Source organism: Heterocephalus glaber, unplaced genomic scaffold, assembly GCF_053883595.1.
Source record: "Heterocephalus glaber isolate CG9 unplaced genomic scaffold, H.glaber_assembly_v1.0 deba00001610, whole genome shotgun sequence".
Classification (NCBI taxonomy): domain Eukaryota; kingdom Metazoa; phylum Chordata; class Mammalia; order Rodentia; family Bathyergidae; genus Heterocephalus; species Heterocephalus glaber.
In genome coordinates, this window is record NW_028258381.1 from 26,655,001 (window position 1) to 26,671,335 (window position 16,335).

The window sequence follows — 16,335 nt, forward strand, 5'->3', positions numbered from 1 at the left end:
GATTTTATCAGGGCCCTGAATGAAAAATATTCAGTCATACCAATATTGCAGTGTAAATTGAGTAGAGTCACTTTTTATTATATCTTTCCGCCTTATCATCTGCACAGTAATTTTCTAGCAGAGGTTTGATATGGAAAGGCTGGATTTAGCTGTACTTGACACAAAGCCTCTTCAATTTCCCCTAAAAGTTCACGCTGCTCTTAGAAATGTGTGTGTGTGTGACTGTGTGTGACTCTGTGTGTGTGTGTGTGTCTGTGTGTATGTGTCTAATATATAAACTCTCTCTTATCCAAGCAATTTCGGGATTTGAAAGAATAAAGATAAAATGCACAAACCCGGATAGGAGAAATGTTAATATAAAAATACCTAATAGCTGTGAACTTGCCGGCGAAAGCTCCTTTGGTGTTTGAGCTTGGGGCTCAGTACTGAACCTTTTGCTTGGCCACGAATCCCACTTTCTTCTAATCAATCACCAGCCAAATCCAATCAGCATAAAGCTGGAGCCTATCATTGCTCCTGGGAATGATATCAAAGCTGAGTTCTGCAGAGGCCCAGAGAAGACAAGAATCTGTGATGAGGGCAGTGCTGCTCTAGAGCAATGGAGAGAGAGCAAAAAGAGGCTGTGGGTAGAAGACTCAAGGAATGCTCCACTAGATTTTAACCAAGAGTTTGTTCAAGCTCTGGACTTTAGAACATTAATTGTTAAAGTTCTAATCAATGGCAGATCAGAACAAATGATTTGAATTCTAGAAGTCGGTGAATTTTAGGATTGTCAGGGACTTTAAACCTAGTGGATGGACTAGAGATTAGGTAGTCTAAATCTTTTAATTTTTATAGATGAAATAAGTGAAGCTCAAAAAAGCTGTTTCCAATAAGCCTCTGGTCCTGTGCACAGGTTTTCCAAGAGTAATATGAACATGAAATCCCCGCACATCATTTCTACAGCTCCAATCCATTGGAATATCTCCTCACTTGTGGTACCTGGAGACTTGTTTCTCTATGAACAAGGAGGTCCTGAGCTCCTGGACAAGTGGTCGGTTCATTTTCAGTCTTCCATAATGTTGTTCTCTATGTGCTGAGCAGGGTTCTCTAAAGCCATGGAAACAAAACCCCTAAGAAAATTGTCTTCTTGAGTGGAAGTTAGGGCCTCTCCTGTGTTGAGTAACATAGAGAAAATGTTCTCTAGTAGAATAGATAGACTCCTTCTCCATATTTAAATTATTTTTGAAAAGGCGATAACCCTGAAAGGAATAAAATCCTAGAATATGAAGAAGTGTGTTGAGAATGCAGAATCTTAGTCCACAAGTAGTAGAATCCACAAGCTTTCTTTCCAGCTAACTCCAAAGAGCCTGCCACTTAAGTAGGGCCCACCTTCTTCACCTCTGTTGACCCAGAGGAGCTGGGAAATCCTGAAGATTTCTTTCTAAAGGGCAGATATTGAGATCATTAATATTAGTTCCTTGTTGGACATCCCTACTCTCTTAATTAAAACAAGGATAATTTAAAGAATGAAGGAATCCAGAAATCAGATGTATCCTGAGGGAATACAAGAATCATGAGGGAAAATCCAGAAAACAATTTGGTTCCTAGTTAATGAGAATAATTACAGTGATGATGTAGAAAAGGCCACACACTAGCTACCAAAAGATGCACCTGACCCAGTGATCCAGCCTTCAGTTGACTAAGGATTTATTCTGTCTGATTCTTGATGGAGCCTTACATTCACCTGGCTCAGAAATTCCAGGAATATCCTGCTGTTGGTACAACTATCTTCCAGAACACCTGAAACTGAACTCACCAAGAAACAAGGATTAATTTGTTGGAATCCAACTTTATGTTTCTAATTAATTATTTCCACCCATTAGCTGCTGCCTCTTGCAGGGAGGGTTCTCACTTAAATCAGATCCTGGCTTGGTGTGTCCAAGAGTTTAAGAATACCTGTGTAGTTTAAGTTATTTAAATTTCCAGTGAGTGATACATGCATAGGAGGATTGTGTTTTATTTAAAAAACATTCTAATTGAATCTCTTTTGTGTACTTTAGGGTCATTTTTCCCTACAGTTAGTGGGTATCAGAGCTCAGACTCAAGAGTTTCTATAAAAGGAAGTGAAGATGGATGGGATTCTGTTAGACACAGAAATGTCGCACTGCCAGGGCTTTTCTAGACTAAGTTCATCTTCAGTGGGACTTAGTTGTCTGATGATACACTCTATCGCCAGTACTGTTTCAACTTTTTAAATTTTTGATGTGTATTTTCTTTTGGAAAGGATGTTATTTTGCTTATTTGAGTGCTGTTTTGGGGAGGATTGGTATTTCATCAAATTCCGGAAAATAGGATCCATAGAATTAGTGAAAAATTGATAGAAGAATCCCAGAGATCAAACTTACTTGAAATTTTTGTTTTCTGTATCTTTAAAGAATAAAATATTTTCTTTTTTTTAATGAAAATGAAGTTCCTGAACTAAAATTTCAGGATAGCTGTACTTTGAATTTACTTTGGGGAAAACAACACATCAGATTTCCTAAGGTGAAATCAAATGAACTCACCTGTTTGTTTTGTTAGAATTAAGAGTGAGATGGGGCAGCTGAACTTACCATAGCTCAGAACAGCTCATCCCCTCTGAGGTCCCAGAGGCAAGTCGTTCCACAGGGAGGCAGTGACAGCGAGGTGACTCTGGCCTTTGCCCACCTGTAGCTCTGTGGCAATAGCAGCCACAAGAATGAAGATGTTGATGGTAAGGGCCCACATTCACTTACACCATGTGACAGATACTAGGCTAAATGCTTTCTGTGTACAGTCATCCCCCTCCCCCTTTACTGGTTTCACTTTCCGAGATTCCGAAATATTAAATGCTTGGGAGACTTGGGCAAGAGGATGGCAAGTTTGTGGTCAGCCTGAGCAACGTAGCAACTTGGTGAGACCCTGTCCCAAAGTTAAAAAATAAATAAATTCAAGAGGACTGGCAATGTAGACTGAGGCCCCTGGCTTTAGTCTCCGGTACAGCAGTAAACAGACAATTAAATAGAACATTTCAGAAATGAACAGTTCTCAAGTTTTAAACAACTCTCATTATATTTTTATAATTGATTTTATTGTTTTTGCCTGAGTCACTTTCTTCGTCTCTGGGACACAGTGCCCAACATCCACAATTTAAAGGAGAGAGACTTATTTTGGATCACAGTTTTAATCCATGATCTACTAGCTCCAGTGCAGAAAAAAAATGGCAGAGGAGCCAGGGAGGAAAAGGTGCCCAACCCATGGCAGCCAGGAAACTGAGAGAGGAGGGAGAGCCAGGGACAGGAATACACCCTTCAGGTCACGTCACAGTTACCATCTCCAACGGGGCTGCTCCTCCTAACTAAACATTTAGCTCTGGACTCATCCATGGATGAATCCACCAGTGAGTGCAGCAGCCTCATGATCTAATCACCTCCCAAAAGACAAGCCAGGTGGGGATGGGGGGGAAGCAGAAGTACACATGAACTTTGGTCCTAGACAACTGCAGCTGTTTTCTCTTCAGAGTGGTGTCTCTGGACTTCACACAAGTAAACCTAACATCAGTTCTTCTAGTAATTGGTTACTATATTTATACTAATAAAACTATATATATAACAGTACAACACATGTGTATATGGTATATTAAGATCTATATTTCATATATTAATTTTGTTGGTGATCAATCATAAAAATTGTGTAACAATTTTTAAGTTTTATACAAACTCACAGTAGTAATAATAATATAAATGGGCAAAGAGGAAATAGAAGCAAATTTTTCCTCTTATTACATATTGCTAAAAACAAGGATACTTTTGTATGAAGTATTTGAATTACATTTCCATGACACCACAGGCTGCTAAAATGAAAATACTCAGAACAGATCTATCTGTCATCTATCTATCATCTATCTGTCATTTACTTATTTATGACACTGAGGATTGAACTCAAGGCTTTGCAGTGGGTTCCATCCCCAGCTTTTCTGAACCAGGGTTTCACTAAATGGCTAAGTAACACAGGTTGGGCTTCATCTTTCCATTCTCTTGCCTCAGCTTCCCAGAATGCTGTGATTATAGGTACATGCCCCATACCTTGAAGAAATGATGTTATTTAAAACAGGGCTTCTCAGTTCTGATGATGATGCATACCCATCATCTTGGGAAGTGCAGGTAGGAGGGTTGCAAGTTTGAGGCCAGCTTTGGCCACTTTGCAAGATGCTGCCTCAAAATAAAATAGAAAAAAAGTGCTGGGGATGTAGACCGTTGGAAGAATGCTCCTGGTTTTAATCTCCGGCACCTCCAGAACAGGGTTTTTCAGCTCTTACTTGAATCAAGTATGCTTTCTTTCCCACTAGTTTTCCCTTTTCTGCCTTTGGTTCTAAAGTGTTAGGAGGTACATATTGAGTTTCTCTATGTAAAGGTTAATTGAGGGAGGAAGTGGACCATATTGTTGATGTGGCCATCTAGCTCCAAGTACTTCTTTGAACCCATAATATGTTCATTAAAAGCTTTTAAAAAATAATGATATGGGCAACCCATAAGGTCAACATTGAACCTAACCACTGAATTTGATTCATTTCTCATCCAGTTTGGTTCGAGGACCAAAATTGTGGAAAGAATTAAGTTCGTGAACTGAGGTGCCACTGTACTTTACATGTTGTAGTTGATCTAATGGATTTTCTTTTGATTCTTTGTCCTTTAAATTTTAACCTATTAATATAAAGATATTTACAGTGAATATTTTTGGTAAGTTCCTCTTGAAGTTCTTCTCTTGGAAGAATAAAATCAATTTTAATTATAAATAATTACCCTGCTTTTTATAATACAGTAGTTATGTAATTTTTTCCATTAGGCAGAAGGACAGGACTATATTGTGACTATATGCTTGGCTTCTCCATTCACAGGAAGCTCCTCTGATTAGCTTAGCAGTAGCTTCCCCGGCCCCAAAGGTAATTTACAGAAGCCCACCTTCCATTACTTACTTTGAATTTAGACCGATGTGTCAGCTAGAATATCTTGGTTTAATAGCAGTAAACATGATCATATTATTTAGGGTACTTTTTAATAGGGTCTGTATTTTATAAATTTTGAAAAATACAAATTGGCTTTCTGAATTTAATAGAAAGGATTAAGACTCCTGTGAAAAGCCTCCGTATGTTTGGCACACATACTATTTGTTTATCCCTCTTTAAAAAAACGATTAATGAATGATATAAGGGTTACATGAAATATGCTCAGATAACTCAGTGGATTAGAATGAAGTAAACCATGAAACAAGAATTGAAATAGAACATTAATGTACACTGGAAGCCTACCGTATACTCTCTTACCCACCCAAAGGTGCATGTTCTCTTAATGCCAAAGTCAAATTTTTTGTTTTCATTTCAAAGTTGACTTTTATCTGTTATTAAACTCTGTGGATCAGTGGGATCATATAGCATGTTATATTATTTTGCTGGGCTTCTGTTAACACTATGTTTGTGAGATTTCCCATGCTGTCATAGCTATCGGAGAGGAAAGGAGGAAAATAAATTCCTGACTCCTCGGCCCCACTGCCAGTTCCTGCCAACACGTGCCATTCCTGGAAACACAGTTGGAATGAGCAGCTGATTTAGCCTGTAGAGACTCCCCTCTAGGCACATTGTGGCTGTGGGGGAAAGAGGTACAAATGAAAAGTTGCCATGGGAATATCTGCATCCCAGGGTTACCTGGTGATCCCAGGGCCAAGGTCATTGAGGAGCCCAAGTTGAACAGGAGAAGAGAGGAAGTGCAGGATCCTGCAAACTTCTGTTTGTGTCTAAAGTATGAATTGTGACCATTTCAGCTGTTTGTTTCCTCTGCTATATGGAAAGCAAATTTCGTTGTACAAATTTGGGTTTATTAAAACTGTGCTTCTAAAGAATAATTAATTAATAATACACTCTGAGGGGTAACTCCCCTTTGATCTCTCTACCATTTGAATATGAAGAAGAGTATTTATTCTATAAAGAATAAAATTAAACAGAAAATAAACCTGTTGCATTAAAAAACCCACACGCTAGTCTTCCAGTTGTTGGAGCACTCCTTCACGGAAATAAGGAATGTGTGTACATTCCTAGCATTCCAAGTAATGTGAAAGTAAACTGTAATAATCTGGTATGTAAACCTTGCTTAATGCTCTCATAATGGGTAATGCAAATGATTAAATACTGTGATTTTAATCTTGGCATTTTAGTAACCCAATAAGATAGATGAAAAGGCAGTAACAAATTAGATTATATAATGATATTTCAGTCTAACTAAGGAGTCCAGTTAGTCTCTGCAGTGTGCATTTTTGCTTTTAAGTTTATCACACTATATTGTTTAAAAATGCCATAATGCTCTTTCCATTGTCCTCTATTTTCATGAACTTATTAAAAAATTAATCTTAAGTCCAAATGGGACCACAAACAAAAACAACTTGATACTGTTTTATTGTCTTTTGAGGAAACATCCAAATGCCTCTACCTTCTTTCTTGTCTGAAATAATGCTTCGTGTTCAGTTTCTCAGTTCTACTGGGCTATCAGAAACCAAATGGCAGCTACCCCTAAGGTGTTCTTGGCCTTGAGTGTAAGGCACATGGTTAGAAACAATACAGGGAACAGTGTCCCTATGTGGGGACTTAAGTGCCCTGAGATCCAGAGGTAAAGGGCAAAGGCTCATCTTCTATGCCCAGCCTTGACAGCCCACGTCTCTACAATTTGGGAATCCTTGTTCCCAGATGTTTGCATGACTTTCTTTGGAGGGGCCTCAGGTTTATTTCTAGAATCTTTTGCTACGGCCTTAATAGCATGGAATGCTTGCTTTTCTGTTCTTTGGGTTTTTTTAGACCGGTTCTAAGTTTTGATGTTTTCCCCAGAAAGTTTATTTGTTGTCTGGTTTTTTCCTCACCACAGTTTGTGCCTGTCTTCTACTCTTGAGCACATATAGACCCAGAGCAGAGAGGATAGACAGCCACACACACAGACCCATGTAACCTTCAGTTCTAGCCCAGTGTGTATCATCTAAAAATATAAATGGAGAGAGATACCTGTAATTTTTCCCTTAGTGCTACTTTAATTCTCAAATGAAAATTGTTTTCAACAAGCTTGACAAATATTTGTCAGGTCAAGTTTATGATCGTTGTATGTGTCATTTATATGGAAAATTTGGTGGCTACCTTCCCCACACCCCCTTCTATTTCTGTAGATTTCACCTCTCCCTTCATTGTAATCTTGAATGGTTACTCCACACAACAGTGGACACACATCTGCTTGTTAAATTTAAGGAGCTTAACCTTTCCTCTCAGATTTTGCTTTACAGTTAAAAACATAATAACTAACAAATAATGCAGCTGCCATGAATTTGAACATTAATCTGTTAGGTAATGTTTAAAGCAGCTTTAGCGAAAGACTCTAATTTATATAGAGTTCATCAGTGTCAGATGGCTGTTTGAGTCATTGTAGTTCAAGGTCGGATGCTCAGTATTGTTGGCTTAGAAACTCATTTTTGTCAGCACTAGAGACACATCATGTTAACTCAACTCACAAGAGCCTGAGGTGCAAACATAATGAATGTTAGAAACTTTCAGTGAGAAATCACAGAGCCAGGAGAATGGGACACCAGCCACTGCTCTGGTAAGAAACCAAATTGCCATGCAGACATTTGTTTGCTGAATTTGGAATTAGAAAAGGAGTTCTGTTGGCTGGTTTCACAAAATTATTTATTGAATTCACTGCACAGCAGGCCCCCAGTTCCTGCCTTTGCACACATGGGTTCCAGCCCTCAAAGAGGCACGGGAGGAAGCTAGTATTGTTCCCATCTGTGTATAAGGAAACATGCCCGAGTTAGGGTGTCAGAGCCCGAATATAAATCCTGTTCCTTGGAAGTCCTTGCATTTAATTACTGTGTTCAGTTCTCAGCAGCGTTGTGTGGCTTTGACTTTTTAAAGAGAACCTTGGGAAATCCAAGGATGTGCTTCCAACATGCTCTCAGGGACAGGAACAGAGCAGACTCAGAACTTCAGATTTGCTCTGCAAAGAACTTACACAGGGATACTTAGAACCGCTTTATTCATAACTGCCAACACTTGGAAGCAGCCGAGTTTTCCTTCCTAAGGTAGGTGAATGGATAAGCTAACTGGTACATCTAGACAGTGAACATTACTCAGTGCTATAAAGAAACCAGCTTTGAAGTCATGAAGTGAATGCATATTCTAAATGAAAGAAGCTGATCTGAAAAGGTGATATATTTTATGATTCCAACTATATGCTATTCTGGAAAACACAAAAATATGAAGATAGTGAAAAGATTAGTGCCTTTCAGGAGTTAGGGTGGTGGAGCAAGGAGGGGAGAGCTGCAGGTCTGATGCTTCAAGGTGGCGTGTTTGGACTCAGCTTGGGCAACCCAGTGATTTAGCAAGACCCTGTCTCAAACTAAAAAATAAAAGAGGGCTGGGAATTTAGCTGAAGGAGAAGGTTTGGGGTTCAAAGTCCAGTACTGCAAACGAAAATGAACAAAATGTTCTCCAAGTAAGAAAATCTTCCACATCCCCTCCCCCACCACATTTCAACCTTTTTTATTTCCTACTGAGAGAAAATATGTTATCTGATCTTTGGCTTCATTTATTCCGGTGCCTGTGCAGTGTGTGTGTGCACTTTGTGGAGCTGTTTTCTACTAAGATTCTATTCTGCCAGGGTGATGGGCCAGGAGGAGAAAACACATTTGCCCGCCCTTTTCTTTCACTCCTGAAGCCCGTGGCCGGAGAAGAATGTGCTCCTCTCACTTGATCTGTCTCTATCAGGGCCTCTCCTTTGTACAGCCATGCCCTTCATGAATGAGGGGAGCAGACAGCAGGAGTGCTTAACCTGTCACAGCCAGTTTACTGGATTATCTACCCCAAACACCTTCTGTGCCAGGGCTACACAGACTGGCCATTCTACACAGGGGTGCCCTGGGGACTTCAGGTGGCCAAGTCATGAGTACGTGAAAGAGTACAGGGAGCATGTCTCCAGGACATTGCGGTAGCAAGGTGCATTTTGACATTTATTTGCATTCACCCAAAGCTTACATTCTACCTTAGCTCATTATAACCAAGACCTCATTCCTCGCCAATTTTCAAACCCGGGGACTACTTAGTTGCTGGTTGCTTGTTAAACATGGTTAATCAGAGTGCCACATGAAAATGGGCATAAGCAGGAAGCTGATTCCAGGCACTGCCTCATGGAGAAGAGAAGTGGCCCTCGTACCAGGACAACCTAAACCTATAAAGTGGTTTTCATTCACCACTGCGAGACCCTTGAACGTCAAATGTGCATATAGATGTGGATATAGAGAGAGACTGATTTCACATTTCTTATAGACTTGTGATTTGTCTTCTCGAATATTTATGGGCACCCCTGCCATGAGCATACCTAGATATTGAGACCGGATAAATTTGGGGGTGTTTCTTTGCAGTACCATGATGATAAGAGGTAAGTTTTAAATTGTGTCATTATTGTCTGAGTCGAATGGAAAAATCTAACCCTAATAACCACTTGAAGTTCAAATACCTGTTATTTAGAATTTCTTCTCATTGGGTCATCCAATGGCTCATCTTTATTTGAAATGCAATAAAATTTCTCAAAGGTCCCTTTTCTTTACCCAGGTAATTAAGTGGTGGTGTCCTACCTGCATTACATCGCCCTGATTTTAATTTAATACTACTGCAAAAGTATATGCCTTATCCTTTTTTTTTTCAAAGACACCTTAAAACTGCATGTGTTTCCTTTCGTGGACAACCGCTAACTATGGACATGTTCAGCTCACACGTACCTCTTGTTTCTGTGTTTCTCTATACCCAGGCCTTCTGCCTTATCCAGTAGCCCAACATATTCGGACCTGCCCTTCATTAGAATTTCCCCGCACCGGAACCCTGCCGCAGCGTCTGAGTCTCCCTTCAGCCCTCCGCACCCCTACATCAACCCTTACATGGACTACATCCGCTCCCTGCACAGCAGCCCATCCCTTTCCATGATCTCAGCAGCCCGGGGGTTGAGCCCCACAGATGGTGAGTCCCAGACCTGCTCCTACCGCTTCCTCCCTGCACAGCACCTGGGACATAGTACAGGAAGTGATCAGAAAATAATACGGTAAATGTTTACATCTTAAAAAGTTACCGCAGTAAACACACATTACCATTCATTCCCTTCAACCTCTTTTTGAACACACTTAACCCATTGTTCTTGCCACTTTCTGAAGCAGTTCTCAAAGTCCTCTTTCTTCAGTGTCTCTTCATGGCTGCTTCAATGTTCTGAATTGATTCAAAATTTTTATCACAGTTTCTGCCTAATGAAAACATTATAGTGTGCCCTCACCCACCTTATTCACTGGACCTGGTTCCTCGTGATTCTGACTCTTCTCCAGAGTCAATGGGACCATGAAAGTAAACAATTGGAATTGATTCATCAAGGCAGCCACAGCAGTCCAAGTAAAGACAATCAGGAAAGAGGACTTCCAGAACTGCTTCAGAAAGTGGCACCGATGATGGATAAATATTTAAAGGAAGGGGGAGTATTTTGAGGGGGATTCATAGCAATTTTTCTTTTATTGTAATTTTTTATTTAGATGTACACCAAAGATTTTTAACTATATTTCATATAAAGTAGATCTAGTGTTTAGTGCATTCCGCATGCCAGACACCAAACCAAGAGTTTTAAGGGCATGATTTTATTCCAGGATCTCAACATTTCTGTATGGATGGTGTTATTACCTCTGTTTCCAAGTAGAAATAGCAGAGGAATAGCAGAAGGATCGCTTACGAACTATTAAGTGGCAGAGATGGAACCCAAATCCAGATCTTCCTGTCTCCCCTGTCCTTGCTCTTCACTGTTGTTCTCTTTTGCTACTTCACATGTGATTACTGGCTATATAGCTGTTTCTGCATGTGTATGAGTAACTGGAGTGTTGTCATCACCTTCTGGTGAATGCGTTTTTGTTCTGTATGTTGAAGAGACTCATTTATACAGAGGTGTTTATGAGAGCAATGTTTCACAAACTAATGTGCACACATAAAATATGATACAATATGGTTCTGCATTGAGTGGGACCTGAGATTCTGCACTTCTAAAACCCTTTTAGGTGATGCCAGTGGCTGGTTGGTCTATGGGCTATGCTTTGAGTTGCAAGGTCCAAAAAACCACGATGGTCCAGACCTGCTGGACCATCTAGTTTCTAAAAACTAGAACAAGTGTCAAAAAAGAAATGAACTCAGGCTTTATTTCTATTATACTTGATGTTCCTTTTAGGGTCTAGGGGATTAAATTCGTGTTGATTCTGTTAGCTTCTTGATTAATTACATGTTGCATGGCTTTTTTTAATTGGAGCCCTGTAGTTCCTGAACTGTCAAGGAATATCCCATCCCTTCAGTTCAGGAAAAATATTTCCCATCTCTTGAATGCAAATGCAAATCCACCTACCCATAATTGCTGGACTCTCAGTTAGAATCTGAAATTGCATAATCCTTCTCAATTGCAGATAGCAAATTATGAGTTTCATACAAAGATCTAAGTCACTGGTGATTGTTTTGGAGCAACAAGAAACACGATGCCCTTCTTCACTAAGCAGCATTTCTTGTGATCCCTGTGCACCATCCTCCTTGTGCTCCGGGCTGAGTGCTCCCTAGAATTACAGTGCATGATGGGAAGCTACATCAAGTTACTTGGGAAGCAGTTGCTCTGTTGCATTTCCAGGGATAATTCTTCTCCACCAGCAGCTGCTGGCTCTTTTGTTTTCTCCTGACTGAAGGCAGTAAATAAACTTGGAAAGTCCTCAAGGGATAAGTTTTGCTATTTGAGCAAGATTCACATTTTGAGGGGGTGGGTACTGGGGATCGAACTCGGGATCCTGTGCTTGCGAGGCAGGTGACACACCACTGAGCTAAATCCCCTGCCCAAAATTCACATTTTAAAACATAACATAAAACTCTAAGAGAGTCAAATGTGGGTTAATTTTACTGCTTGTTATTTGATTTTTCAGTAGAAGAAATGAGGGTCATCTTTAGGAGGGCTTAGGAGCTGGAGGAAATGAGTAACAGAGGGAGCTGGTAGAGGTAGTCTGAGAAGCTAGGAATTATGCCTAGCTTACAGAAATGGGAATGGGGTAAAGTGGTACCTGTGTGAGGTGTGATCAAAACACAGTGAATGTTTAAGTAAAAATTTAAAAATGTATTTCAGTAATTTTGTTGTTCTTGCTGCTTTCTGGAGCAGTACTGAAAGTCCTCTTTCTTGAATGTGTTCATGAAGTAAGATAAAAAATATGTGAGTGCTGCTGCCAAGTTCCATCAAAGGAAAGGTAGGCTCATTAAAACATTATAGAATGTCTTCATCCAACTTACTAACAGGATCTAGCCCTGTGCTATCTCTGGTTCTTCTTCAGAGTCAAAATGACCACAAAAGATAAGCGTTTTGAATCCATTCAGGATATCGGAGCAGCTAGGAGAGTGCAACTAAAGACACTAGAAAAGGAGACTTCTAGAAATGCTTCAGAAAGTGGCAAGAACGATGGGCTAAGAGTGTTCAAAGCAAAGGGTGGTATTTTGAGGGGGGAATAGCTCAAACAATTTATCTTTTATTGTAATAAAAATTTAAAACTTAAACATACCCTATAGTTTTCAATCATGCCTTGTAGTTGCTGTACTGAAAGCAACATTCATCTTCTGCTTTTCACAGCATTTGGTGAGTAGGAATAAAACATTCTTTGGTTGATCTAGCTCCCTTTTCCTACCTCCTAAGACTCCAGTTAATACCCTAGCACATAATAGTACTAATATTTTCCTCTTGTTTTCTAAAGGTTTTTATTATTTCTATCTTTACCATGTATCATGCATAGAAAGTATATGGGCACACATATAGCACCCACCAAGCTATTGACCAACTGCTGGTGTTCCTTAAATCATTGTAAAAGTGATGGTTACTGATCAAATGCTGTGTATATAGCAAAGCACTTCACATGCATGGGTTGACTTTTTGCTCCTGAAAACCTCATGGAACCTGTTTGACTCCAGATCTCCACGAATCTGGAGGCCACCCTCAGGACTGCTACAATATCTTGCTGCTTTTGCACATAAATTGGCAAGGGGAAACCGATTATTATCCCACTTATGGAAGGCTTACTCTTGCCAGTAAATTGCTCCAGATTGATAGGTATATTTTCTTTTTGATTTTTTGTAATGAAAAAAAAAGAGGGAAAGAGAGCTTTTAAATTATGGAACACAAAATTGCAGCTTATCATTCCCTTGTATGTCATTAAAGTCGCACTGCCTTTTTCTTCTCTCCTGTAAACCCTGACTCCTCACGTTAGTGAGCGTTAACTCAGACACCCCTGTCATGAGCTTAGGGAAGTATTTTAAGTATGTCTGGAAAGATCACAGTTGTCTGAGTCGTCTACTGTTGTAAGAAATGTGAACATACAGTGATTTGGTATAAAAACCACTTTACTTTTGGGTTTGGGTTTAGACTTGGCTGTATACACTCCCCATGTGCTGCATAACAACATTTTGGTCAACATCGCAGGAGCAGCAGAGACCCCTAAGCTTATATTGCATAGTGACATTGTTGCCAGCTTAGTTTAAGTACATACTGTGATGTTTCAGCATGGACAGAATCACCTAATGAAGCATTTCTCAGAATGTATCCTCTTCCTAGGGAATGCATGACTATATATATATATATATATATATATATATATATATATATATATTTTGGTACTGGGGATCGAACTCAGGACCTTGTGCTTGCAAGGCAGGTGGTGGCACCACTGAGCTAAATCCCTGGCCCAACCCTATGTATTTTAATTCATTTCCATTTTTGTTGGTATAAATACACTAACAGCAAAACTTGGCAATGTTGTTTTATTTTTTTTCTATTCCTTCACATTTACTTTCAAAAAATATATTTAAAAGGGAGGATAGAGGGGAAGGGGGTATAAAAATGATCCAGGTGCCATAAGTGTATGTGCCAGTTTCCTGAGGTGAATGCGATTATTATGTATCACAAATATGTACTACTAATAAAACATTTTTTAAAAATAAAAGTTATTTAATGTCATTGAAAGCATTTTGAAAAAAAGGAACTTGACTGTAAGGAACCACAAAATAAATAGTGTTGGAGGCATGCATGAGAAGTAGACTTGGAAAGCTTCCAGAAAAGTGTCCAGTTGACCTTCTTCTGGTTGTCACCACACCCCTGTCTTGTCCCCAGCCCCCCATGCTGGAGTCAGCCCCGCGGAGTACTATCACCAGATGGCCCTGCTGACTGGACAGCGCAGCCCCTATGCCGACATCCTTCCCTCTGCGGCCACTGGTGCAGGGGCCATCCACATGGAATACCTTCACGCCATGGACAGTAAGTGAGGGCACTGCTTCCTGCAGCCCTGGGGAGGGGCGGGTGCTAACTCACGTACTAGAGGGGAAGATGCAAAGGTTAAGTAACAGTCTACCTCTTTGGTGCAGAGGAGGGGAATCCTCTGTACTTAGTGCTCTGTTCCCTTGGTGTCTGAGGAAGCTTCTACAGACCTGACCTGCCTGGGCCTGTTTGACTCAAGGATACCTGTGACCTGGAAATGTATTATGCTGCCCGGATTTTTTCAATAGAAAAATAAGAGAAAGGATTTGACACATTGTCTTAGTTACTTTTCTTGTTACTGAGATAAAATACCCACCACACATAGTTAAGGGAGGAAAGGGTTTAGCTCATAGTTTGTAGAGGTTTCAACCCTAATCAGCTGGCTCCAAAGCACGGTGGCATTGTAGAGGAGAAACAGTTCATGGTGGGCAGAAGGTAGCGAAGCAACAAAGAGGGAGAAGATAAGCCTCTTTCTGTCCCTTATATTGTACTAGGCTACTGAGATTAGGGTGGAGCCAAACCAATCAGTGGACTGATCAGTTATCACACACCCTTAATCCCAGCATCATACACTCTAGATTCAGCCAGCTCTGAAAAAACTCCACCCAGGACCTCATGAGGCTTTAGGGGGACATCTAGACCCAAACCATAACACACATGGATGGACTTGGCTCTGTAACTCTTTGGTTTCATGTGTTTATTTTTGTGCCTTAAAAAATAAGTGAAATAAAGAATGCCAGGTGTGGTGGTGCACTCCTGTAATTCCAGCACTAAAGAGAGGCTGAAGCAGAAGGATCACAGGTTCAGGCCCAACCTGAGCAACTTAGTGACTTAGACCCTGTCTCAAAATGAAAAATACAAAAAGGGGTTGGAGATGTAGTTCAGTGCTCTGGGCTCGCTCCTCAGTACCACAGGGAAAAAAAAAAGTCAAGAAAGAAACACAAAAAAAGGTGTTACTTTTTTTACATTAAATGATTTATTTTGCCCCATAATCTTTGTATTAAAAAATTATATTTCACTAAGGCCTTTTGTAGCTACTGAGTGTTTGGGAGGCTCAGAATAGCTACATGAAAAATATAAGAATCATTTCCAATCTACTTTAAGAAGATAGCAGTGGAAGAAAATGGGGTCATTTGACGTGTATGTCACTTATTTGGGAGTCTTTAAGGCATAGGGTGACTCCTTTGGATCACAAATGAGCCTATGATTATTGCTGTTCAGAGCATCTCAGAGGTCTTCTCTCTCCAGAAATGACCTTCTCAGTACATGTCCTTTGGCACAGTCCTAAGTAGTGAACCCAGAGTATCACCCGAGTCACGCATCTGCAAAAGCCCCTCGCTCTGAATTTGATAGTGCAACTTTGCGTTGGGCATCCACCTGGAGCTTTGTTTCTCTTAGTTCCTGTGCTTATCTTACATGTTTGCATCTACCCTCCATTGGGATTCTTCTGTGACAAAGGCGTACGTTTGTCAACTGGATAGTTCAGTTCTCTGGTAATAAAAGAGAGCAGGTGATCGGTCCACACTGGGGTACTATCGACAGTGTTAGTGTCTTTTCCACCCAGAACAGCCTTGCCGTACCTCGCAGGAACATGTGCTTGTATTGGTAAAAGAAATGTGTTATATCTTCTGCTGAGGTTGTGTTGTTCAGTAGTGAAGAGAGCACACATTTCAGATTCATCATAACCACATTTCAATTAGTGATTGTTGAGGGGGAAAAGTTCAGTGTTATTATGCAAATCAGTTATTTAAAATCTGCAAATAAAGAATTAAAATAAGAGAGATTCCTTGGAAGGTCAGCCCATGGTACTTTCCCTATTTGATGAGGATGTGTTTAGTCAGGCAGTGGTGGTTTTTATCTAAATAAAGGATGACGCTACCCTTTTACTTTGTAAAAACTAATTAAAGGAATTTTAATTTGCCCGAATATATGGTAAATTGATTGTCATTAAGTAGGAATTTAG

General features: G+C 40.1%; 1 protein-coding gene across 7 annotated transcripts in view; it reads left to right on the forward strand.

Annotated features, from left to right (window-relative positions):
* The window catches only part of Gli3 (GLI family zinc finger 3), a 277,530-nt gene that overhangs the window by 176,121 nt on the left and 85,074 nt on the right, over window positions 1-16,335 (forward strand). For all 7 annotated transcript variants that reach the window (XM_021254541.2, XM_013070551.3, XM_087196398.1 and 4 more), the window contains 2 exons: window positions 9,834-10,039; window positions 14,229-14,372. In XM_021254541.2, coding sequence (XP_021110200.1) covers window positions 9,834-10,039; window positions 14,229-14,372 — 350 coding nt within the window. The remainder of the gene's footprint in view (window positions 1-9,833; window positions 10,040-14,228; window positions 14,373-16,335) is intronic.